General features: G+C 33.9%; 1 protein-coding gene across 3 annotated transcripts in view; it reads right to left on the reverse strand.

Annotated features, from left to right (window-relative positions):
* Positions 1 to 27,592, reverse strand: part of Vps13b (vacuolar protein sorting 13 homolog B) — a 675,222-nt gene that overhangs the window by 95,634 nt on the left and 551,996 nt on the right. For all 3 annotated transcript variants that reach the window (XM_033759979.1, XM_010619560.3, XM_010619559.3), the window contains exon 40: positions 4,559 to 4,755. In XM_033759979.1, the coding sequence (XP_033615870.1) occupies positions 4,559 to 4,755 (197 nt within the window). The remainder of the gene's footprint in view (positions 1 to 4,558; positions 4,756 to 27,592) is intronic.

A 27,592-nucleotide genomic window follows, 5' to 3' on the forward strand; every position in this document is an offset into this window, starting at 1 on the left:
AACTCAATGAAAAGAAAAAAAATAATAATTAGCCATATTAAAATTAGATATTTTGTAAGCACAAAATTAGTATCATATATGTAATGTGAATATACTTAAACTGTACTTTGAGCCAGTGCATTTATATTTGATACACTTAATTCAGTCATAATCATATACTACAAAAGTAGCACTGAAGAGATGTTAGTGTAATAAAATTAAAGTCATAAATAGAGCAATGATCCTTAGCTTTAAAAAAAAATGGCACTGGGGATAGCTCTCTGAGGCACTCTAACACTGAGATATTGCTCTAGCTTTTATTTTTAATTTTGACATAGAATTTTGCCAAGATGCACAGGTTGGTCTTCGACTTATGATCTCCCTACCCCAGTCTCCTGAAAAACTGGGATAAAAAGGTATGTGCCACCATGCCTAGTTTTATAATTTCTTTAACAGGTTCAACAATGGACTTTAACCTAATTCAGTTATCAAAAAGGCAACAAAAATGTGCATAAAAAGAAAGAAAACCAAACCAAACCAAAAAAATCCACAACCAGGCTGGGGATTTAGCTCAGTGGCACCATGCCTGCCTTGCAAACACAAGGTCCCAAATTCTATCCCTGGTACCGGAAACAACAACAACAACAACAAAACAACAACAACAACAGAAAAACAAAAACCAAACCTACAACTTATTATAGATATTTCACTACTTCTCCCCCTTCCCAAAAGTTTTTCAACAGGTCAAATTTATGGCAGAATTCCAGGATTTTTTGGTGCTGCACACTTCTAGCATGATAGGAAATGGCTCCTAGAAGTAAAACCTCTACTAACAGCTCTAGATTCAGTAGTTTGTTCAACCATTTGTAAATTTAGTTGTAAACTCAACATTTTTAGAGTAGTGAAGACATTCTAAACTGTGAAAGCATATAGGAATATATATATATACCTTCTATTTAGGCAAAGGGTTATAAAGCGCCTGTCCTTAGTAACTTATAGAGAGGGATAAATTCTTTGAACAAGGAGTATCCAGTACAACTAGATGTAGGGACGGTCTGTCTTAATGGCTTTGTGGGATGCAGGCATGATCCTTAAATATTTGTCTTGTATATTATTCTGGGGTGAACTGCAACACAGCAGGTACCAAATAATAACCTGACTTGACTGATGAAATCTGGAGCTACTCCCTGGATTCCTTTGTGGCAATAAAGGTTTTATACTATAACATACAGATTAAATAAACAGAGGTTGACTAGGGTGAGAGAACCACAATTAAAATATGTACACTACTATTACTTAAATTAAATATGGAGCAAGTTATTTCATCTGGCTAAACTCAGTTCTCTTATTTGTGAAATGAGTATAGTAGTTATGCCTACTTTTTGAGTATTAAATGATATACTTGCATACAAACTACTTAGAGGTAAGGGGAAAAAATGAGAATCAAGACTTGCCATGTAAAGGTACACGATCCCAACAATGAATGTAACTGTACTGTATCCCTAAAATGTACCAATAAACTCAATAAAATTAAAAAAAAAACAAAAAAAACCAAAAACTACTTAGCACAATGTCTGACATTTGAAAACAGAAAAAAGAATTTCTATTCTCTTGTCTTGGCAAAAAAAGATACTATATATGGGTTACTTAGTGTAATGTGAATTGTTGGAGACTACCTTTAGTGCCACAAGAGAAACCTCAATGGATTTCAGCTCAGTGGGCAGTGGATTTCGACACTGGTTCACATGAACTTTCTTGTCTACTGCACAGACACTGATGTCCATCCTAGGGGAGTGCTGAGTGGATGAGAGGGCATGGGAAGATGCATGTGCCTGCTGGACCATATTCTCTATTACTTATAGTTGTGGGTTTTCAAATGCTTTTACCCAAACCCAGAATAACAAGTACACCTTTATTATAACCCAAACACAAACAAGCACAGATAAAAGGGGATGGTTCCTGAAAATATGACACGCTGTTTTTTTTGGATAAGATTTATGTAACATGAAATTTATAATTTTAACCATTTCAAAGTTTTGAGTTTAGTGGTATTACGTATATTCACATTTTTGGGCAACTTTCATCATTATCCATCTCCAGAATCTTATCTTCCCAAACTGAAACACCATATCCATTAAACAATAACTTCCCATTCTTCCTTTTGTCTAACTCCTGGCAACCACTATTATATTGTTTTATCTCTATGAATTTGATTGTTATTAGTACCCCACATAAGTGGAATCACACAATAATTATCTTTTTTTGACAATATTTTGTTTTATTTTATCCAATTTTATTTAAGAAATTTTAGTTTCAACCTGCTAAATTATTTCATGATTCACTAACAAGTTGCAATGTGTAGTTTTAAAAACAGCCATAAATGGGCCCTTGAGTAAAGAACTCCTTTAATCTAGCTTAAAAAAATGAGAGTGAAAGCAAGAGTACATTCTCCCAAGATTTATAGAATAAGCAACATGATACAGACACAATGTCAGCACTATCAGCCCAGAATTTTAACTGAGGAACACTGAGTGCTCTGGGGAAATGTGTATGGGAGAAGGGCAATATGGCAAAAGATAAACTCCCTGGAGGAAAAAAAAGAGCAAAAGTCCCCAAAAAGATTCACAGGAAAAAGCAGCCAAAAATTCAGGTTTGGCCATAGGAAAGAATTAAGAAAACAGTATTCTGGATATATGCTGAATGATGCCATTATATGACGAGAAATACAGGTGACAAAGCAGTTCCAAGTGTCAAGACTTAGGTCTGAGTGGCTGATGAAGTGTCAAAGATTTATAAAAAAGCCACTCACAAAATGCAAGTATATTTACAGATGAAGTTCCAAGTAGTCGAATGCACAACAGTATCAGGAAGCCACAGTCACCTAACTGGCAGGAATAAAATTTAGGAACCACCTATCATAACTCTTCTTGACTTGTCCTCTGTCTGTACATGAAAGGGTCGATACTTTGGGAAACGGAAATAAGTTCATCCTCACACACATAAAAAGATGTGGATTACTGACTCAAAGACTACTAAGTGGAAGGTGACTTCCTTTATGGAATCAGAAGGGAGTAAGAAAGAAGAAAATATAAATGTGAATGTACGTAGGGCAACTGAGATGGTTCCATTCTTTTTAACACATCTAAAGATAACAGTATTTGAAAAAAAAACCTCCCAGAGATTCAATTTTGATCACACGAGGAAAGAATCACATACTCTTCACTTATCTTAGCCAAAAGGCCAAGAAGCACTAAGAATACACTTTTAAGTCAATTCTTTTTATAGGATGAGTCTTTTCCTGAAGCAGGATTGTGGGTTTGGAGACAGCCATCTCCATCTGACTACACAAACTTTAATGTAGCGAGGGGTCATCTTCCTATCTGTTAATTCCATATAAGATTGGTGCTTTAGAAATTACTGTATTGCTTTTTGTAAAATCAACAAGCACATGGGTTTATGTGTCTAATATGTTTTCATTAATTATACAGTATTTCACTAGGTACTGTACTTATTAGGAAGACAATTATTTTAAAGTGCCCAGATGACCTTGAAATAAAATATACAGAGTATAAAACACATTATTACTATTAAGCATACAAAGTAATCAATTAAAAAAAATTATGAGGTTATAGACCAAAATGTTAAGAGGTTATTTCTGTGCAACATTATTATGGTAGTGTTATTTTCTTATCTTTCAGAGGTTCTTCAATGAATATAAAAGATTAATAAATAAATACTTTCAAAACAAAAAGCACTTGTAATTATTTATAATATAAAGTAGGAATCAATACAAAATGATTATAACAAATGTAAACCTATGGACAAAAAATGCTTAGTAGGGATCTATAAAGCAGAAGACATGTTGAAGAATTGTTTGCTGTAGCTATTTTTCTCGACCTTGGGTCAATCCATGTGTTAAGCAGGATAACACTGGGGAAGGAACATAAGCTGGCTCCTTTCTGCCACTAACCACTGAAAAGGAAGTCTTGGGGTGTGATTCAGTATATCTGAATTCTATATCTCTGCAGGTTTGTGTTTTAAAGTTTTAAAAACCATTTAACATAAAAATATTTCCAAAATTTATCTTTTAGAAGAAGAAAATTTAATTGATTTAACCTTCTAGTATTACCCTCATAGTATCCCACATTTCTTAAATAAAATTGTATAAAATAAAACAAAATATTGTCATCAAAAAGATAATTACTGTGTGATTCCACTTATGTGGGGTACTGATTATTACATAATTAAGAGTGTATTAAAGTGTTTATAGCTATTTTCCTCTATATTTTTACATGCAGAACGACTTTTTAAAAGTTTTATTTTACACTGTTTTCCTTATGTTTAAGGAACAAGTTTTTAGTGAGGGGACACATTTCTATATGAATAAAACAGGATATTTATTACAAAGACTGTGAAACACCAGATTTTTATCTTTTTTCCTGTTTTTCTTCTATAGTTCAGACAAATGCAGGTGCTAGAGAAACCTACATAAAACTAAATGAAGAGTCACTAGATAAGATGATCTAGTAATTGATTCCTAGTGTAATGTCACTTTTTTTCTCATCTTTACTTGAGTTACCTTTGGTCATCAGCTCCATTTTGATTGCTGTTCAAGACAATTCTCCAAAGATCTGAGGATACCAGTTTCTTCTGGTCATTCACAAGATTGATATCTGGCAACTGCAGTTCACAAACGTTGCTTTCAGACAGACTAAATTCACGAAAAGCAACAAAAACCTTCTGGATTTCATCCCAGTATTCCAAACTACAAGGCACCTGTTAAAAGGAAAAAAGAAAATTAAGATGTGATATCTATATATAACAATACCTCACAATGAATATATTCACCATGGACCATAAACATATGAATTAAAAATTTTTAAAAATTTTAGGTGTTATAAATAGAAACTATGTTTCTATATTTATTGAAATTCAAATTACACCAAAGGAAGACAAAATTATAAAAGATAGTCATTTAGGATTTTTATTCATAGTTATATTCATCCTGTTTATTTTAAAAGACCCATTCAAGAGTAAGTAAAAACAGCAAATTTTTTAATAAAAGAAAAGTAATGGGAACAAATTCTTCAAGGTGTTATGTGGATTATAAATATAAAGTAAGTAAAAGATACAGGTGGAGTAGTAACATACAAATAGAAGACTAGAATAAATGAATAGAGCTTAAATACAAATGAAATGTTAGTATCTATTCAAGTTGGGGAAAAATGGAAAATGAGGTTACAAGAGCTGGCTAATTATTTTACAAAACCAAAGCAGGTGCTTCTATATCACTTTTTTTTTTTGGTACTGGGGATTGAACTTGGGTCCTTGCGCTTACGAGGCAGCTGGCGGAACCACTGAGCTAAATCCCCAACCTTATATCACTCAACACAAAAGTCAATCCCAAAAGAATCAAAATGGTAAAGTATAAGAGGAAAAAAAAAGCTAACAATATTTTTCATTTTGTAACAGGGTAGTATTTTTTTGTATACAATAAAATTCATGAATGGGAAAAACAAATGGGGAATGAATGGGGAAAATTCAAATTTTAAAAAACCAAGACAAGAAATGTAAATCTTCAATTGTCAAGTTTTGTGTTCTTCAACTATGGCAAGTATTAACTGAATGTGTAACACCTCCCATAGTCCTTTTGTATCACTCTGTGCAATTTGGGGACAAAGGAAAACAATAAAAGCATGACAAAGGGAAACAAGTAGCTCATGCTGCTTGCTGTGTTGTGACCAATAAAGTCCTTATTTCTGACCCAGTCTTATGTCTTCTGCTACATCCATGAAATACTGAAAAGATAACTTATTAGCTTGTACCAGGTAAACTCCCAGACCCGGAAATCAACTAGCTCACAGCCAAAAGATAATCAGTTAGCAGACATGAAAGGATACTCTACTAGTACTCAAGAAATACAAATTAAAGCAATAATGTGATATTTTTATGTAGTAATCTGGAAGTCTAAGAAGATCAATGGCTCTAATTTTTTAAAGTATAGTAAAAAAATGCCCACACAATATTTTTGGAGGGTAATTTACCTCAAAAATATGTTTCTAAGAATTTGTCTTACAGAGATTCCAATGCAAAAGTGTGCATATATTGGTATATATATGCTATGTACACTGCATATTTATGTGTATATATTTATTTCAGTACGTGTATAGTAAGTAAGAAAAGTAGAAACAATGCAAATTTCTATCAGTAGATTAGTTTTAGATCTACAGTAGGTTATTACACAACCATTAAAATGAGTAACATATATTTACATATGCTAATATGATACCAGGATATAGCAAATTTAAATAGTATTAAAATAATTTAAGTATTTAATATTTAATTCAAATAATTAGTTTTAAAATAAGAACATTTAGGTTGATTTTATTTATTTATTTTTTTGAAAGAATTGGCTCAGATGTGTTTCCTCTTTTGGATGCTTTCCCTGATTACCACCCTCAGAGCTTACCACTACCTTTCTTGTGTTATTGTTATTTCTAGCACACTCCTCTATCACATGGGTCATTATACCCTGCAATTTCTTGTTTATTTTCTTCATTACATTCTGAGGCTCTGAGGGGTAAAGGCCACATTACTTTAAATTTTTAAAAATTAATTAATTTTATTGGTACATTTAAGGCATACAATGTAATGACATTCATCATTGGAAATTTGCACCTTTATATAGTCCATCTTGGTTCTCATTTTTTCCCCCATTCCCCTGCCCTCCCTTCAACCCTTCCACCCCTCTCTATCTACAAAGACTTTGCTTCCGTTTTTTTTCTTTTTCTCATGTTAATTCCACTCCCATTTTTCTTTTCCCCTACCTTACCCTTCCCATTTCCACTGCCCCTTTGCAAATTTTCTTCCTATTTCACATTATTTATTATACCTTTTAGCCCTTATTTACACTTTTAGTTTCTCACACTAGAGAAACCATCAGTATTTACATAAATGTGTCCTATTTATTTCACTTTATTCTTAGTATTTGGTGCAGTTTGGGGACATCAAAAAGGTTTCCTGAGTGAATAGACTTCTCCTTAATCTTTCTTTCCTAAATAAGTGATTCTTAATTTTTCAATGGGAATTCCTTGTACTTCCACCTATAATGAAGTATCTTTTCTTTAGAAGTGACTTGAGCATCCATGTATGAAGAGATGCTAGATGGAAAAAGGGAGAAGAGAAACACACCTAAGAAGTTAACAGTGTGATGAAACAGAGGCACGTATTTACAAACTGAGAAGTAACATAGCCATGCTATTCTACTTTTGGCTATCATTTCTTGAAATCCTCTTTTCTTGCTATCCATAGCATACTTTCTCTAACCCTCTCTATCTGGCTAATTGTTCCTTTATTTTCTCTTAGGCTGACATACTTGTACGCTTCCTATTTTCTCATGTCATTTCTAAATCTTTCCTAAGATCAAGAACCAAATCAAATGCTACCTTTCTCTGAGCCTTGTGTTACTTCCCCACATGGAAAAACTCTTTCCTTTTCCTAAATGTCATTAACTTTTAAAAATAAGGAATCTATTTCATAGCTCTTATCACCATGTACTTGATGTTATAATTATTTTTATACATGCTATCTTCCTTGGTAGACATATTGTTTTTTCCATTTGGCTAAATTTTGGATTTCCACAGCACCTGGCACAGTGTACAGAGCAAATGTTCACAAAGAATTACTGAATGAATGAATAATTCATAAATGAATGAATGAATATATACACATATTGGTTGATTTAGCCCATCCTGGTACATTAAAGATGCCCTACAAAGAAGTATAGAAAATGAAAAGCAAGAACTCTGTAGCCAGGCCTACTGGGATTCAATCCTAGCTCCATTAGCTACAAGTTCCTGGTAAATTAATTTTAATAATTAGCTCTCATATCTTCCAAGAGGGAAATAATAATAGAACTATTCTTATGAACTTCTGTAAGAATTAATGAGGCAAGTATTTAATACCATATAGTGAGAGTCTATCCTCCTTATGGTCAAAGAACACTTGTGAAGCTTATATGCTATGATTAGAATCAGAAAAGTTGCAAGAGTCCTGCTTGCTAGATTTCTTAACCATGGGTTGGACTAGTATGAAAAAAAAAATCCTGAACCCATATGTGCAGGAAGTATGTAACTATAGTTCAATATAATTTTGTGCTATATACCTGTCAAATTTGGGCTCTTTGTATTTCTAAGACGTAAGAGATAAAAGAATGTCACTGTTTAACTCCTCTTGAGACCACCAGTGAGCCCTGAAACCAGGAACAGAAGAGATTTGGGAAGTGAGGCATAAACCCCTATAGAAGGATACAAGTATCTCAGTTGGAAGAAGGCAAATGAATTCAGAAAAGGCACATTAATATACATATTGTTTCTTATAATATGGAATGTAAAGTTCAACATATTTTCTTGGCAGAGAGATTACAGAGAAAATAGGATGAGAAAAGATTTGTTTTTGGCATTGCCTCCACAAGTTCTATATTAAAGTTATACATGGTAGCTAAAGGTAAATAAATTGTCATGGGGGAAAGTAGAGTAGCACCTTAAGGAAAAATTACTAGAAAGTTTTAGCTAGTTTAGGAACAGTAAAAGTAGATTGTACCAATACTTGGCCAGGGGAAGGAAGAACAGTAGGAGTTTAAAAAAGATGTGGAAGAAAGTGAAAGAAAACTATTTAGTTCACAATTGTGTGGTGCTAACTCTATGGTTCCATACCTCAACTGGAACATTCCAGGCTGCTCTGAAAATTTAGAAAACTACTTCAGAAATACATCCCAGTAGATGTCAGTTATGCATGTTAGGATTTTCTTTTATGTATTCTGTTTTCATGGTTTAATAAATGGAAATTAATAAATTTATGGCAAATGAAACCTCTGTTGAAAAATGATTAAAACTGTATGTTTTTAAGCACATTTATGAAAGTCACACATTTATCATTTTTTCCATTATATTTGTCTTTAATACTTCAAAAAAGTTAATGAGTATAATTAGTATCTTAAAGGTAATTTTATTCAAAAGTCCATTCAATTATTTATTGACCCATACATTTATAAAATAAAAACCACATAGATCATAATCTTTATATTACCTTATTTTTCCATCTTATAAAATATTTCACTAGTGTCCCACTTGGGGTAAGATCCCAGCCCTGGCACTTAAATCATTGCTCTGTGATCTTGGCAGCTTATTTAATGAATCTAAGTCACATTTTCCTTATTTGTAAAATGAGGGTAATAAGACCTACATTGTTTTAAAGCCAAATTAAGGATTTTGGAGGTTATGTGGGAGATATGTGGGGCATAAAAATTAGTAAATCTTAGTGATTGATCAGATACAAGAAGTGAGAGAGAAGTATAAAAGGTGACTCCCAGGTTTCTGGGCTTGAGCATCTGTGTGGAGGCTGATATCACTTAATGGGATGGGTAAGACTCATCTGTCCCAGTGAGTATGTTTTTGGTATATGTGGTATGGTGGAGGGGTGATCATGAGTTCAGTTTCAGACAACCTTTGTTGGAGGTGCCTAGGAGCTATTCTGTAGAAAGATTGAGTGAGGAGTTGGCTGATCAGGAGTGTGCAAGAGAAGTTAAATGTATTGGTGCAAAGTTATAGGGCTCATCCAGCATTAGCCTTTAATCAGAAGTATGGAAAAGGACGCTGACTAATGAAGTTTAAGGTATTTATTTGCAAGTGTTTTAAATGATAAGTTAAAAATGTAACCGGGCTAACACAGGATATAAAAACAGAATGTGTTGATAGGTAGGGAGAAATCAGAGAACTATACATAGGCCTACATATAGTTTAATGAACGACTGTACTAGAAGTTGCTTGGTAAGCAGGCTGGAGGGCTGAGAGACTGTGAGAGAGATTAGGATGCAGGAACAAATGGTTTTGGAGGCAGGAAGGTTTTGGACAATGAAAAGATCCAGGGCTCAAGTATGGGAATGACTAGGTAAATGGCATGGAAGAGATCTCGAGAGATGAGACCACAGCAGGGTTTTGGCTGGATTGTAACACGTGGATGCTGACAGCAGTGAAGAAAAAGACAAGAAGCAGTAGGCACCAAGGACTTCTGAGAATGAGAAAGAGTTCTCAAAAAGTTAGCAGAAGGCAACAGCAAAGAAAAGTTACACTGATATAATTAGATGGAACAAATCTTAACAAAGTGGAGGAGTTTGACTGAAATGTGGAGAGTAGGCAAGTCGCAGATACCTAAATCTTGTCATTAAAGTAAAAAAGGGCATGCAAGATAATAAACAGGCTCTACTGTTCACTGCTGTGCATAAGGTCCTAGGGGACAGCACAATTTTACTTAAGGTGATGTGGTAGAAGAAATGCTTGAAGAAGAGAATGAAGTTTAGGAGCTCTACCTTTAGAACAGGTGTTCCACAGGGCTCAGTGGAAAGGTGTTAGGTGCGGGAGGCAGAGGAAGGAGGTTGAGTAAGAGTAGAAAAAGACACACAAATCAGTATCTAGACAGGAAGAGATAAATCTTGTACTTGGATTAGAAAAGAGGGAAGTGGAACATGTGCTGGAATTGAGTCTTGATTTAGAAGGGGTAGAACAATGGCTGTGGTTTTAAAATCAGTCTGTTGATACTTCTTTAAGCCTGGCTTGCATGTTGTATGTTCTCAGACCATTGCTCTTAAAGACCTACAGATCTTTCTCCAATAAATCCACAGGACAGAGTCTAGTATATGGAATATGCTTTATATGTAATTTTAAAACTAACGAATAGGGGCTGGAAGTGTAGCTCAGTTACACAGGGCTTGCCTAGTATGATGGAGGCCCAGGGCTCACTCCCCAGCACTGACCCCCACACAATGAAGACAGTTGCTAGACAGGTGACAATGTCACCTTCTTTAACAGTTTTTCATTCTAAAGAGGTCTTTTATGTACTAGTCCTTTCCTTCAAATTATTCTAGCATCATATCCATTTTTAACAAACCTGCTCTAGCTCACTAATCTTCCTTTGTCTTTAAGTTACAAGCTGACATCCAGCTAATCCCTAGGTTAGTAGTCACATAATTGGACTAAAAATCGAATGTAGTCATATTACGCTTTACTACTTCATATGGTAGCAATTAATTACTCTCAAGGAAAACTCAGGTCTCTATTTTGTGTGATCTATTTAAAGTAACTTTATTATGTACTCAGGTTTTAAAGAGATGATGTGAATGATCTTTTTTAGTTACGCATCTATAACAGAAGATTTATTACTAATGCATGTACTGAAAAACTTGAAGGAAAGATGACTATTCCAAGAAAGTTTAGTGCCAAAAAATAGTTTAGAAAGCCTGAATATCCAGTACTGAGTCATGGGAAGTGGGAACAAGAAAATTGGTTTCACTGGAAAACATTCCACATGTAACACATGGTACATTTCAAATGACTGTCAAGATTATATATTTTTTATTACATTTTGTTTTGCTATTCATTATTTGACAGGACCTAAAAAATTAGCCAGCCATACATAATAAACTGTATTCTAAGCATATGTGGACTTTGCATATGAATATATTTTAGGTTGTATACTTGCCAATTGGTAAGAGAACATCTATTTTTGCATTTAAAAGTTATTCCACAATTTGTTTCCATTTGGTGGCTAATTTGGGAAGATTTGCATGTGTGTTGGCTATTTAAAAATATTTTTGGTACAAAGACTATTTTGGCACTTAATTTGTTTTTATTACTTAATAGCACTGGCAAGACTATTAGCAGGGTTACAACTGCCCATCTGTCCTCACAGAAGAATAGCCCTGCTTTCTTGGTGCAGGGGCTGGTGAAACTGGGCAATTACACTTTGTCCACTCAGTCTCATTAAATCACCTAGAAAAGGGCAAAGAGGAAGTGTCTTTATTGTACTTATGTGTATAACAGAGAGCTGGTAGGTAGAGAGGGTAGATGTGGGGCTGGTTAGAATACAAACCTAGAACTTCCACTCTGAACTTAGTTACTGAAACTTAGTTACAGGAGAGGATACTACCTTAATTGCTCTTCCCACATTTCTAGATTTCCGTAACAGAAAAGAGCAGGTACCCTTTCTATCAGTGTTTCCAGGAGTAGTAGCAATAGTCGTGATAGCAGCTATGGTAAGAGAAGGCACTACATTCTAAATTGCTTTTTATAATTTATAAGGACTTTTCTTACACATTATCTCAGTGAAGAAAATATTTTTTCCATTTTACAGATGAATTAATTGTGGCTCAGAGAAGTTACGTTACTTGCTCAAAATTACACATTTATTAAGTTGTAGTCCTCTTGACTGTAAATCTTATGCCCTTTAATGAACTTTCAAGAAAAAAAAATAGACTATACTGTATCCTTTACAATTTCCAGTTCCAGTTTCACTTAAGTGGCATATTAGGAAATGAAGAATACAGAGTACATTTTGAGTTTTGTCATTTGCCCAGCCATTTATAAGATCCTTCAACTCCTCACAGAAGGTATTTTTCTTTCAGCACTTTGAACAGGTTACCTCACTGTCTTCCAATCTCTATTTTTAAATGATAAATAAGGCAGTAATATTACCAATATCTCTTAGTACTTTCAGGATTCATCTCTCCCTTACTACTTTTAAGATTTTCTGTCTCTTGCATAGTTTGTATCTAGGGGTAGATATCTTTTAGTTTATTCTGCCTAAAATTCACCGATCTTAGATGTATAATGTGTTTCACAAATTTGGGTGAAAGTGTTCAGCTATTATTTCTTCAAATATTATTTCTTCCCCTTTCTCTCCTTTTCTTCTGGAACTCCCATTCTGCATATATTGGCATACTTGCTAGTGTGAAACAGGTTTCCGAAGTTCAATTCATTTTTTCATTCTTTTTTTTCTGTTCTTCAGACTCAATAATCTGAATGGATTTATCTTCACTCACTGACTCTTTGTTCTGCCTGTTCAAATCTGCTGTCAAGCTACCACTACTGAATTTTTCATTTCAGTTATTATACTTTTCAATTTTCGAATTTCTATTTATTTTTTTTAGGCTGAACATCACTGTTCTGAAAAATCAAAATGCTCCAAAATCTGTAGCTTTTTGAGTGCCAACCTGATGCCACAGGGAAAATTTCACATGTGACTTTGTGATGAGTTACAGCTAAAATACTGGCACATAACAACGTAAACAGAATTAATAAAAATACTGGATAAAATTATCTTCAGACTAAGTGTATAAGGTGTATATGAAATACAAATGAATTTTATATTTACACTTGGACCCTATCCCCCATGATATCTCATTATATGAACATATACAAATACTCCAAAATCCAAAAATATCTGAAAAGTGAAACACTCTGGTACCAAACATCTCCGATAACAGATATTCAACCTGTATTTCTCTTTATTAATATTCTCTAATTGGTACACATCATTACCATACTTCTCTTTAGTTCTCTATACAATCCTTTCTTTAGTTCTTTCAACATACTAAAAGAGGTGATTTAAAGTGTTGTAAGTTCAAAGCTTGGGCTTCCTTAGGAACAGTTTCTCTTGGCTGCTTCTTTTCTATATATGGGCCAAACTTTGTTGTTTCTTTGCATCTTTCAAAACTTTTGTTGAAAACGTGATGTTTTAAATGGTACAGATTTTTAATAATATAAACATTATATATATTATAAACATTATAATATTAATAAATGGCAAGTGGAAAAATCAGGTCATGGCCAGGGTTTACTACAATTGCTATTTGTTTCAGTAGTTAATATGTATAAACATATTTTCTAAGGTCTGTAATCTTTACCACTATTATAATTTGGATATTGTTTGTCCTCACAAAGGTTCGCATATTGAGGTGTTGGGCCCCAGTGTGGCAATGTGGGAATAGTGAGCCTTTTACAGGTGGGGCCCAGTGGTAAAGGCTTAGGTCACTAGAAGTACCCTGGTCAGTTCTTGAAAGACAATTTTTACAAAATCCAAAGCCTGGCCTTTCCCAGTCTTTCTCTTGCTCTCTACATTGAAATGTAATTACCTGTTCTTACATATGCTTGTGCCACTGCCATGACGTGATACAGCTGAGAAGATCCTCACCAGAACTAATTCCAGTGCCATACCCTTGAACCTACAAAACTGTGAGCTTCTTATCAGTGGCTAAAGGTATTTTGTTATAACAATGCAAAACTGTCTTCAGTAGTCACTAAAGTTTCCATTTGGTTAGCTTACTGGTCACCTAATGATTACACAGGAGATCTCCTTAAAGGTATGGAACCAGTAACATTCCAGTTATTTGCTAAAGGGTCCTCTAAGCATGTTTGGGGATGCTTTCAACTTTGCCTTGGCCTTCAATTTCTGCTTGCACAAAATTTTAAGGATAGACAAAGTTCAGAATGTAGGGCCTTTTTAGGTCTTTCCTGACCATGAACACAGACCTGAGGATATGCAGAGCTCTGTCAAGAGCATGTCCTTCTAGTTTTCCCAGAATGTAACAGGGTTTTTCAAAAGCCCTGTGGACATCTCATTCTCCAGTTTTTCCTTTTAAAATTTCTGGTTAGTCTATTGTTATCTCAACTGTTTTCTACTGCCTCAAGCAAGTTTCAAATTTATCAATTGCCTCTTCATTGTTTCTGACATACAATCCCAAGGATTGGGAGGAAAGCTCCTAGTAGATAACATTTGAGAATACTTGTGAAGCTTATTTTAATAATAAAAAGTTATTTTTACCTCATAACAAACCAAAAGTATATTCCATAGTTCTAACAATGTCAAAGTGGTGATAAGAACAAATATATTCTCTAATAGAGAATGCACTGGTAGAAGTAGAAAAGTGAAAAAGCTTTTAATTAATAACTGGAGAACAAGTGATGAACTAAAAAATAGATCTGACCATGAAATAGACATTTCAAGTGACTGAAAGATATGGTACCTATGTAGAAGTAGGGATTAGTAGACAGCAATATACATGTTAGAACATTGATATATTAAACAAGCTTTGTTTTTAAGGAATGTTTCTAGTCATGACTGTGTTAATTATCCTAAATATAAATGCCTTAACTTATAATCAGTTATTTATAATTTACAACAAGAGCCACACGTGTATCACAGAAAAAGTGAAAATTGAATATATTGAACTATTGAATACACTTTTCAATAGTTAATAATTCAAAATAAAATGTATTCTGATCATATAATCTGTTTGTTTCTACTTCACTGTAAAAATTTACCATTTAATAATGAGATAAAATACAAATAAATTTTCACACTCAAATGTTTCCTGTGTTTCTTTTTGTACGTATCTGACTTTTAGTTGATTTTAGAGAATGAAAAGAAAAGTTTCTATACATTTTCAACTAATAGAAGTCGTGCAACAAAAGAAAAGAAAGAAAAATATCCTTCTAACATTGGAACCAGTTGAGAAACCACAAGTATTCAAATGCAGGAAATCATGATTTTATAACATTTTAATGTGATCTACTCTTGGGAAACAAAGTTAACCAAACTCTATTTCTGTACAGGAAATCTTACAGCATACAGTTGTAATACACTGTGGTGAAGGGTACAGCTGCAGATTTTTCACCTGTAGTGCCCCACTGGTACTGTGCGTTACTGCATTGCATCAAGACTGCCTTCCTGTCCGGAAAACCCTCTAAGTACAAACAAGACTCTAAGTCCAGATTTTATTTTCCCTTGGTATCAGAATATGGTAATTTAAGAGTCCTGAGAAATATACTTTAGCCTTTAAAAGGAAATGTGTAACATTCTTTTATTAGGATCTATGTTTGGGTTGGTTTTCCAAAAAACATAACATATGACCCAGTTATCTTATCAATTTATCAAGCTACCAGGTTTCAAGCAAATGCAGGTGTGTAATATGACACTCTTCCCAAATCATTTTTCCTTATGGAGAAAAAACAAAAGTATATTAAGAATTCTAGGTCAAAACCAGCAAGGGAAACTTTACTATTTCAGAGTTTCTTTTAATGGAACTATAAACTCTAAATTCATACTGTGTTTTGGTCTCATATTTAACTAGTCAGGTATTTAAATCATTTGTATCAAACAGTAGGCTGTATATGGTGTACTGTAAAAATTAATAGTAACTTGTTAGTTTGCAAAGAGGTAAAGTTTGGACTTTTCATAATTACTGACAATGTCTATAGTTTATTACCATATATATAATGTTTATCATATAAACAACTGTATATATAAGAATTTGCTTTAATTAGATTACCAATTATATTTTATTAAATATTTATTAAATACTTTCTATAGTAAGGGCAAAAGAGCGACATGATGGTCAGCAAGACAGAAATATGATTCTTGACTTTATGTAATTTACAAAGGAGGCCCCAACCTCTTTTCTCAGACTAGCATCACACTTTTATACTATATATACTCCTTTAATATATACCTTTAATAAATAAATAGTAAAGTACATAGCATTGCCAAGAATGCTTTGAAGTGTCTTTTTAAAAATGTTTTCTTACTCTTGCTTGCTTTGCTACCTTCTGCCCACCATGGACTGTTTCTCTTCTGCAATATTTGTCTGCCATTCCACCTTGCCTTGGAGCCAGCCAATTATGGACTCAAAGCTCTACAAATTGACTTCTAGGAAGATAGTGGAATAGCGAGCAGCAGAGAAACAGCCTCTTTGATATCTGGAATGCAGGTGCTGGAATATGTCAATGTGAGGAAGAGAAAGAGGAGGAAGTATGTCCCTGGGTCCCAGCAAGGATTTGAAGCAAGAATGAGAGCCCACAGGGAACATGAAGAGACGGATAAAAACACATAGGGAGATGGCAAATGGTGCTTTCTCTCTGACCCCTGCCTCATGGTATGCGAGGGGCAGCTTGAATCTGTAGAGGCACAGTAGCTTGTGGTGACTGTGGAAGCCCGCATGAACAAATCAGCCAGTGGATGCTGGGATTGCAGTGGCTGGTGAGTTATTTGGGTTCAGATGCCCCAGAAGAGAATGATTGCTGGTAGCCATTTTCAAAAGGGGCCAATGGAAATCAGGACTCAGAACAGCTATGAAGTTGGTTCCATTTAAGTGGTCAGGGTGAGGCATAGCAGAGTCAAATCAGCAGGAGGTCAAGGAGTTGAGATCAAGCTGGCAGGAGTCACTCATAGTGTTGCAGGCTGAAAAAGTAGGGTCCCAGCCTCAAAGCCAGAAACCATAAGCAGATTGAACTTCAGTGGAACTGAAGGCTGAGGTTTGCTGGGATTATCTATAACACCATAATTCTGATAGGTTGCTGGGATCAATCAACACAAATCTGGATTCTGTCTTCCCTGTCAACCAGTGACAGCAGAGAAATGCTCAGAAGGGGACATTTTCTTCATTTCATTGCTTTTTTTTTTTTAATTTTTAAATTTAAAACAATTTTATTTTCTGTTTTTTCTTTTTCTTGATTGTTCTTGTTTCTATACCAGTGAAAACATTGTTTCTAGTTTTTTGTTTTATTCTTGTTTTTCTTTACCTCTTGTCTTCTTCACCAGTTCTTAAAGCTTATGTAATCTTCTTTGTCCCCCAGCCTTGCCTCTCATCACTTTCTCTGCTTCTATTTCTCTATTTTTTTTCCTGAATTCCTTTTACATTTTTTCCCGAGATTAAAATCACCATAACAAGAGGATATTTACTGTACACAATTTTCTGGTTTCATTTAGATTTGATTATATAACTACAAATCCTGTTCATACAGTTAAAGATGGCAAATTAAGTTACCACAGTTTATCATTTTCTAGTATGTATTTGATGCAATTAATACTGACTGTACTACTGTAGCCAAGGTGATATAATTGTTCTAATCAGTTGTTCTTCCTTGTGTGTCACAACAGAGACTACCTGAAGGTCATAAATGACACTATAGACCAATGCCAGAGAACCAGGGTCTATGCAAAATAGGCAGGAACTTCTTATCTCTGGCAAACTGAAGAGGTAGCATCTTGCAACAGAATCAAAATCCAAAAGACTGGAAGACATCTCTAAAGAGTAGTCATTTCCTAAGGGCTCTAAATACTAGCAACAAATATACCTACCATAACACTTCACAAGCATCAACACAGTATTAAACAAACAAACAAACAAACAAAAGAAAGAAAAGGAGAAGACATGGAAGCAAGATGCAACCCTAGTCTTCCAGCTTGCCAAATAAAAACCCAAGGGGGCAATGAAGTGGAACAATTTGAAAGTCACCCAACTGAACTCTCTGAAAGGGTAACAGTGGAAGTAACAAAGCAAATGAATGAGGCTTTAGAAAAAAATCAAATCAGAAATAATTTCTCAGATAACTTCAGATAAGATGGCCATCGTAAAGGGCATGATTAGTGAATCTAGAGAAGACACAGATTAAAAAAAAAAAAAAAAAGAGGACCTTAGGAAAATGATGGAAACCATGAATGCCCAATATAGCAAAGAATTGGAATCCATGAAACATTCAATCAGATATTCAGGAGATTAAAAATTCAACTGAAAGTATACACACCAGAATGAACCAAGGTGAAGACAGAATATCAGATCTAGAAGGCAGGACTGCAGTTAGGGATCATGAAAATAAAGTTTCTTAAAAACAGCAAGGGACTATGAAAAGCAACAGCTGCTACATGATGCAAAGAAGAATAATATAAGATTGATCAGAGTCAATGACAAAGCAGGAGATACTGCAGGCCACATTAAAAAAAAAAAAACACCTGTTTACAGAAGTAATAGCAGAAAACTTCCTAAGCATGGAAAAAGAATATGAAATACAGATAAGTGAGGCACATGGAACTCCAATTAGCCATGATCAAACAAAAATCTACCCTAACAGTCAGGATTCCAGAAATTCAACAGAAGAACAGTTTTTTGGTTTTTTTGTTTGTTTGTTTGATTTTTGGTACTGCAGATAGAACTCAGGACCTTGCACTTGCCAGACAGGTGCAGCACCACTGAGCTACATCCCCAACCCAAGAACAGAATATTAAAAGCTGTTAGAGAAAAGAAACAAATCACTTATAAAGGAAAGCCTATCAGAATTACAGCAGACTTCTCAACACATACGTGTAAGTGAAGGAGAGCCTGGAGTGAAGTATTTCAAGCCCTAAAAGAAAACAACCTCCAACATAAATTGATGTAACCTGTAAAACTATCTTCCAAAATTGATGGAGAAATACGATACTTCTTTGATAAATTGACAAACTCTTAGCCAACCTTATCAAAAAAAGGAAAGACTCAACTCCACGTGATTAGGAATGAAAAGGATAAAATCATGAGGCCTGCAGAAATTTAGAAGACCATTAATACCCACTTTGAGAATCTGTATTGTCATAAGATGGAAAACACACAAAAAAATGGAAACATTCCTAGATACATATGAATTACCAAAGCTGAATCAAGAAGATTAAAAGATTCTAAATAACACAATATCAGTCAATGAAATTGATGCTATAATTAAACACCTATCAACAAAGAGAGTCCAGGTCCTGAAGGATCAATTGCTGAATTCTACAAGAAATTCAGAGATGATCTAATGCCATTATTCCTCAAAATTTTTAATGAAATTGACAGAGATACAATACTCCCAAACTCATTCCTGAAAGCAAACATTACCCTGATATAAAAACCAGAGAAAAATTCAAACAAAAAAGAGAACTACATGCCAATCTTCCTAATCAACATGGACACAGAAATCCTCAATCAGATACTGGCAAATAGAATACAACAAATCATCAAGATTATACACCATGACCAAGGAGAATTCATCCTAGTGACACAGGGATGATTCAACATACGCAAATCAATAAACATAATGCACCATATTAACAGAGCCAAGGACAAAAACCACATTATCATCCCAGTAGATGCAGAACATGCATTTGACAAAGTTCAATACCCATTCATGATGAAAACCATACAGAAAATTGCAATACATGGTCTTTGTCATACTTTCATAAAAGCTGTCTATGATCAAAAACTTAAAGCTTTCACTCTAAAACCAGGAACAAGACAAGGATATCCACTATCATCACTCTTATTCAATACAGTGCTGGAAATGTTATCTAGAGCTATTACATAAGAGAAAGAAATAAAAGGAATAAAGATAGGAAAGGCAGAAGTTAAATTATCATTATTTGTGGATGACGACACTCTTCATAAAAAATACCAAAAATTGCACCAAAAGACTCCTATATCTATTAACCAAATTCAGTAGCATACCTGGATACAAAGTCAACACTCAAAAATCAATAGCATCCCTGTACCCAAATAAACTCATTGAGAGAGAGAAATTAGAGAGACCATGCTTTTCACAATAGCATCCCACCAAAAAAAGAAAGAAATACTTAGCAATCCATCTAGTGAAGGAAAAAAAAAGGGGGGGCTTTATATTGAAAACTACAGTACTCTGAAAAAGGAGAGTGAAGAGGATATCAGAAAATGGGTAGGAAGAACCAAAATAGTGAAAATGGCCTTATTTCCAAAACTGTTATACTGATTTAATGCAGTCCTGATCAAAATACCTACAATGTACCTCGCAGAATTAGAGAAAAAAAATCTTAAAACTAATGTGGAACCAGAAGAAACCTAGAATAGCAAAAGCAATCTTGGGCAACAAAGCAAAGGCAGGGAGCATCACAATCCCTGACTTGAAATTATACTACAAAGTTGACATGATAAAAATACAATGGTGCTGGCCAAACAAAACAAAACACCCCTGAGGCTCAGCTGGAACAGACTAAAAGATGCAGAAGTAACTCCAAATGCACTCAGCCACCTTATCTTTGACAAAAGGGCCAAATACCTTCATGGACAGAAAGAGCCTCTTCAATAGATGGTGCTGGAAGAACTAGCTTTCTACATACCAACAATTAAAACTAGACCCATATCTCTTATCATGCACTAAACTAAAATTGAAATGGATCAAAGATCTAAATATTAAAACAGAAACACAAAATATGCTGGAAGATAGAATAGGCATAACTCACGAAGACATAGGTGTAGGCAAAGACTTTATGAACAAACCCTAATCCACAGGAAATATCTCAAATAATCAACAAATGGAATCTCACCTTTTAAAAATCTTTTTGCATAGTAACAGAAACTACCAACAGAATGATGAGACACCCACATAATGGGAAAAATTTTTTCTGAGTTGTTACTCAACAAACTAATATCCAAAATATATAAAGAACTAAAAAATCAGATCCCCCAAATTTAAAGATCCAGTCCAAAAGTTGGCATCTAAAAGGTACAGACACTTCTCAGATGAAGAAGCACAAATGGCTAAAAAAGTATATGAGAAAATGTTCAACATTACTGGTCATTTGAGAGATGAAAAGTAACATAACACAGATTCCATCTCACTCCAGAAAGAATGGCTATTATCAAGAAATCAATTAGTAATAAAAGCTGGCAGGACTGTGGGAAAAAAGGAACCTTTCTTCACTGTTGATGGGAATACAGACTGGTGCAACCACTGTGGAAATCAGTGTGGAGATTACTCAAAAAACTAAAATTAGAAGTTCCATTTAACCAGCTATTTACCTTCTTGGGTTTTCCTGAAAGAATTAAAAGCATCACACCACAGTGATATATATATACACACTCATGGGTATAGCAGAACAGTTTGTAATAGCTAAATCTTGGAAACAGCCAAGTGCCCCTCATGAATGGATAAAAAAGATATATATTTTTTATATACAAATGGAGTACTATTCTGCCATGAAGGATAAATTTGAAACATTTCTAGGTAAATGGGTGCATACTGAGACTATACTCAAGTCTAATAAACCAGACCCACATGTTCAAATAATGCATGGTTTCCTGGTGTGAGAAAACAAAAGTGTAAAAGGTTGAAGATGTACAATAGATATTGTGAAATAGAAAGAAAATGTTCAAATGGGAAGGAGAACTGAGCAGGGGGGAAGGAAGGAAAAATGAAAAAAGAGAATAGAAAGAAAAAATGGAAACAGCATTTGTAAATAAGGAGGGGAAGAGGGGTTGCAGGAGGGGAAGGAAAGTGGAAAGGAGAATCAAGATATATTGTGTAGAGGTACAAATTCCATATGATGATTGTTATCGTCATTATGTATATCTAGAATGTACTAATCAAATTAATTAAAATGTTTTCTCTAGAAATGTACTTATTCTATACTTTTCTAGTAAACTAGAATTTGTCTTTATAGTCTGATTGAATGTGATTTATTTATTAGGGGGAGGTGCCATTTCTTCTCATAGATCACTATCAAAGTATTATCTTCACATGAGATCTTCTATATACCTGCTAATAGTTGGAGTTACTTATGTGATGGCATGCAGGTGCTCATGGGAAGAAAAATTTTTTATCGACAGACAAAAGGATAGAGATAGAAGAAAAAATGGGCAACACTGATATGCAAAAAGGTAGGCCTGCATAATCAGCTCTTGAGTAAAAGGCAGATGCTAGAATGTAGCTTTGAAAATAATCTTACTTGGCCTCTGATACTCTGTATAAGTGTCTTAGAAGAATATGTCTCTGAATGATCAAAGCCATATTGTGTATAAATTCCTAAGGAAGTAGGCCCCTGCCTCTTTTCCAGGCTGGTCTCTCCCTTTATAGTACATATCACTTTAGCTGTCCTCAGTTTATCTCCTTAAGTGTTTACCGAGCTCCCATGTATCTTTCAAAGCTGCTTGAGTACACTTCCTCCCAGAAAAAAAAATTTTTTTCAAAAACAACCCTTAATTGTCCAAATTAAAAGTAATTTCTCTTCTAAACTTCCAAAAGAGATATACATGGCTCTAACGACACTTCCAATACTATCTGATTTTAGCTGTGCATATGGAACTCCAACTTGTTGATCTCCGTAACTCCTTGCCTGTCTTCATCCTGTGCAGAGTAAGCACAAATGCTGGTTTTTATGCCTCAATTTCTCACAAGAAATACTGCAAGGTTCTCTTTGTCATCAGCCTGCTCATTAAACAGTTTTCATAGATCCACTGAACAGATAAACGTAACAGCAGTAAAGTCCATACTATTGATGAATATGCACACAGGGACTTACTTTGGAAATAATGTTTAAGTTTCTCTTATCTTAGAATTATTTCATCATGAATGAATTCAAACAGATGCTATTTAAACTTGATGTGAATTGTCACATTTCAAATATTCATAAGTCCAATGGACAAGAAATGACAACGTAATCGGCAAAAACTATTATGGTTAAAAAATGGATCAGATGTAGTTGAATGTTAATTCAAAAGTCTGGAAACATAATTTTTGTCATTATGTATGTAATAAATTTTGTTCACAATATATTAAATGATGTGAAATTTCAGATTTGTTCAAATCTGATAAAGTAAATATGATTAAAAGGTATCATTCCTAAATGGCCATCTCAACACAGTAGCCCGTAGTCCTGAAGAAGAATGTAAAAAAAATAGGCACAAATATGATATGTTATTACAAAGAAATGGAAATGTCTTTGACGTTAATCACGATTCTTTTCTTATTGTATGTCATGTCAAATTTGTCTGAAATAATGACTCATAATAGTTTAGTGCCAATCATTTTTAACCCAGATTCACTATGAGAGCAGCCATAGAATATTAGAAAACATGTTGGCTTACATACCAACTGAATATACCAAAGCACAGCTTTGTTCACTTAGTTTGTTTTCAGTTTTAGGTAGTTAGGAGAACAAAGAATGCTCTCACAGATATCTATAATTCTTTAAGCCTTGCAAAATCATCTTTTAAAAAGTCTACAGAGAGGCAAATTTCCTGGGTTGGAATGACTGGTTACTTCTTCATGAATCTGAAGATAGAATTTCTGGCTGTACTGACCAACATTATTTGGTGGTGACCTATGTCCTGTTAAGTGGATCATCATGTAGAAAGAATGTAATGTGGAAAAGATGAGTTTTGGGAATGCTTTTTAGACAATTTTGTTAAATTCATAACTCATCACAGGCTAAACTAAAAGCTGCAGGCACCTAATCTGTCGTTTAGGAGTACAAAACAAACTTCAAGTAGGAATGCTTTCTCTTAAGATTAATGGAAAGGAAAAAAAGTATGGATAAAAATAACAACAACAATAAAGTCCACCCATCATTGAGTAGTATCCCTAACTAGTTGTTGTAACTGCAGAGTAATCAGGAACCTTCTCAGTTGTCACCTACTCTGATCTTCTTCGTCTGATCTTGCTGCATTTATTCTTAAAAACCACAAAGAACAAATTCTCCCTAATATAACCAATTCTTCAAAGTTAAGTATATAATTTTAAATGGTGTTAACTTAGAGACTTTCCCCCAATAAAAATAGCTTACTTTTAGTGTTAAAAATATCAGCCAACATAATTACACAATATTTTAAAGACTTTGTAATTTATGATATGCAAAAACTGTTAATTCCACAAAATATCAGAATGATGATCCTCCTCAATAAAAAAATTAAAGGGTTGTAGGTTTCCTAAAGGGTGCAATCTGGCACAGGTCTGAGATACTGAGGACTGCTCTACATTCACTTGCATATAATGAACTATGATTTTTTGAAAGACAATCTATCTCCAACCACAGAACCTCATTGTACCTCAACTGGTTATTATGACTTAATAGGTTGATCTGAGAATTAGAGAAAAAAAATTTTTTCTGGCTAAAACCCAAATTCAAGACTTTTTTTTGGTACAATAACATTCTATTTCTGACTTCTGGCATGCTTTTCTCTTTGGATTCCATCCCTGACAGACATCTGTATTTTGTAACTTTTCCGACATTTGGCTCAGAAGATACTCTGATTCTGGCCCAATAATGCTTTTCTGTTTGAATTCATTAGTGTGAGAACTGCAGGACTGACAAGGACTTTGGGAGGTCATATAGACATCAACTTGCTGCTCTGGACAAAATAAAACTCCAAACCATGAAAACAAATGATGTTTAAATACTTGTAGAAAATATTTTATGACACAGTTTTTCATTTAATAAAAATGTTACCATATTTGGTGGACATCATGATCTTCTGTAAAATGAACTACCATAGAACTTACATATTTTTAGCTCATTAAAGGGATAAACTATGATAAATCATTTGATTGGCTCCAATGCTAAAGAATTGTGGCGAGAGGTACAAAGCTTATATGATATTAATAACATTTTACTGACACTAATAATGCTATTGATGTCATGCTCATTCACTTTGGTCTTAGTGTCAATGTATCTTATTTATCAATTAATGTCTTCTGGTTATTTTTCAAAATAAAAACAACTGCTCAAACCTTCATAGCTGAGTTTACTTACTTGCTAAGTACTCTTGACAAATTGATCTATTTGCAGTTTCATTATCTATCAAATTGCAATGACATTTAGCATGCACAAGATTTGAAGAGAAAAGCAAAACTGACAAACAGAATTTCTAGAAGACAGAAATTGCTCAATACATGCAGGCTGCTTCTTAGTGAAAAATATATCACTGAATTTTATTTCTGAAGGTTAGAGAAACTATGGTACATATCGCTGGATGCTTAAAACCACTGTTTAAAAGGTTGATGGGGAGCTGGGTGTGATGACACGTACATGAAACTCCAGGTACTTGAGAGAAAAAATGTTAATGAGGAAGTTTATAATGATGACGGGTCAGACTGATAACACATAATCAATTTTAACACATCTCTCGTCTTCTATTGTGATGCACCAGAAATAATATTGTACCAACTGTAAAGCATTCTCTCCAAAGAATTTATCTCAAATGCTATGGCTGTGACATTACAAAAATGTAGGTGATAGAAGAATGCATTAAAAAAATAGAAAGATACAGTAAAGCACCATCCAAAATATGTGACATTTTCTAAGTGAAGGGATCCAATTTTTTTTCAACAAATAAATGGCATGTGCAGGAAGAGAGGAAATTATTATATATTAAAAGAGACTAGGGCTGTAGGTTCTGCTGCCTGGCTCACAAATGCAAGATCCTGAGTTCAATCCCCTGTAACAAAAAACAAAACAAACAAACAAACAAACAAACAAAATACCCATTAATGTAGTGTATAAATATCATTGGGATTCTGATTTGGACAGACATCTCTTAAAAATAAAAGTATTTTTGAGAAAATAGGGGAGAATGAAAGATACACTATTATTTTATAATAAGGAATTATTAATTTTGTGAACTCTGAGAATATAGGTGAAATGGGTATCTGAAACTTCCTTTAAAGTAGAAGAATAACATTGGTAAAATGCAGCCACAGGGCTTGATGTAGCAAGGATAACAACATACTGATAATTAGTAAAGATGGGTGAGAGATGCAAAGTTTATTATATTCCTGTTATTATTATTCTGTATTTAATATTCTTCAGTTTAAACATTTTTTAAAGGGAAATTACCAGAACTTACTCGCTTATCTCGAATTAATTGAATGTTCTTAGAGTAACATAAAAAAAGAAAAATAAAGAAGAATAAAAGCCAAAAAGGGCCATCACCAATAGATAAAATCAATGATACATTTTGATGCACTCAAAATACATTTGAATAATAGGTTGTGGGTTTTTAATACTAGTTGATAACACCAACATTGCCGATTTGGTTATTTTATTGTTATACGTTGATTACATTACTATAATGGTTTTATATGCAACAAGCACATAACTGGTGAAAATTTTTCACAGGGTATATACATTTTAAAGAGATTAGGCATTGCTTAGAAAAAACAGCTGTGTGTGTAAGAGCCAAATCTACAAGGATAAACTGTGAAAAAGTTGATTCTTCAAGACTACTTTTTATTCTAAGTATACTATAATACACTGCAACAATCAGTAAGCAAAGTTTACACCAGGGTTTAGCTCTGAATTTTCTTAATGTACTAAGAGAGTTTTTAAACAGAAAAGAATTAGTAATTTTAGTGCTCATGTTTTCAGACAATTTTTAATGAAATAAGAAGAAACTTTAAAAGCCTATTTGATATAGACATATCATGATTTAGCCCAAGAGAAACATATATTGATTGATGTTTATAACTCTGATGAAATGACTCTTTTTTATGGAGGAAAAAAATACTAGTCTAATAAAGGGTAGAAATATGGGTAAGATTAATGAAAGCATTGTTTATACTTGAAAGAATGGTATAAAGTTAATTTTGCAAATATTTCTCAAAGGCTGAATATTTTTCAGTCAACAAATACAAGATAAAACTGTGAATGTACTTATGTTTGTTTCAAGATCAGGCAATAAAATGAAGTTTTGAGAGTTGTGCTAAGTGAGCTGTTTGCAGCGATGAGTGCTTGGAGAATGTCAGTTTGGCTTATAACCGCCAAGACTTACAAAAGGAAAGAACAACCATGTTACTCATCTCTCTTCACTGAAAATGCCTTTTGATAAGTTCTTTGAGAGAGTTAAAAGAAACTGTCTTCTATATTGTACTTGGATAAGCAAACATTCCAGTCCCATATATGACAGAATTGTTGAACAAGGAAACAAAATTCTCAGAACATCTCCTAATGGTAGTCTAAAATCAATGTATGATTAAATTACTTTGGCAGCATTTTGAGTGTCTCAACTCAGTAGTAACTCACCACAACGTGGCTGATAAAGCAGTGAAAAAAAATGGTTGCTGTTTGTGGGTTTTATGTATGCACGACTAGGCTTTCAAAATATTGTGTTACCAAGATAGAAAAACCATGTAACACCACTTTTGGTTTAGATTGAGTTTTTAAAATGCAAGTGGATCTCTTCATTAGT

The sequence above is a fragment of the Fukomys damarensis genome, unplaced genomic scaffold (assembly GCF_012274545.1).
Source record: "Fukomys damarensis isolate Sample0158 unplaced genomic scaffold, DMR_v1.0_HiC HiC_scaffold_5, whole genome shotgun sequence".
Taxonomy (NCBI): Eukaryota; Metazoa; Chordata; class Mammalia; order Rodentia; family Bathyergidae; genus Fukomys; species Fukomys damarensis.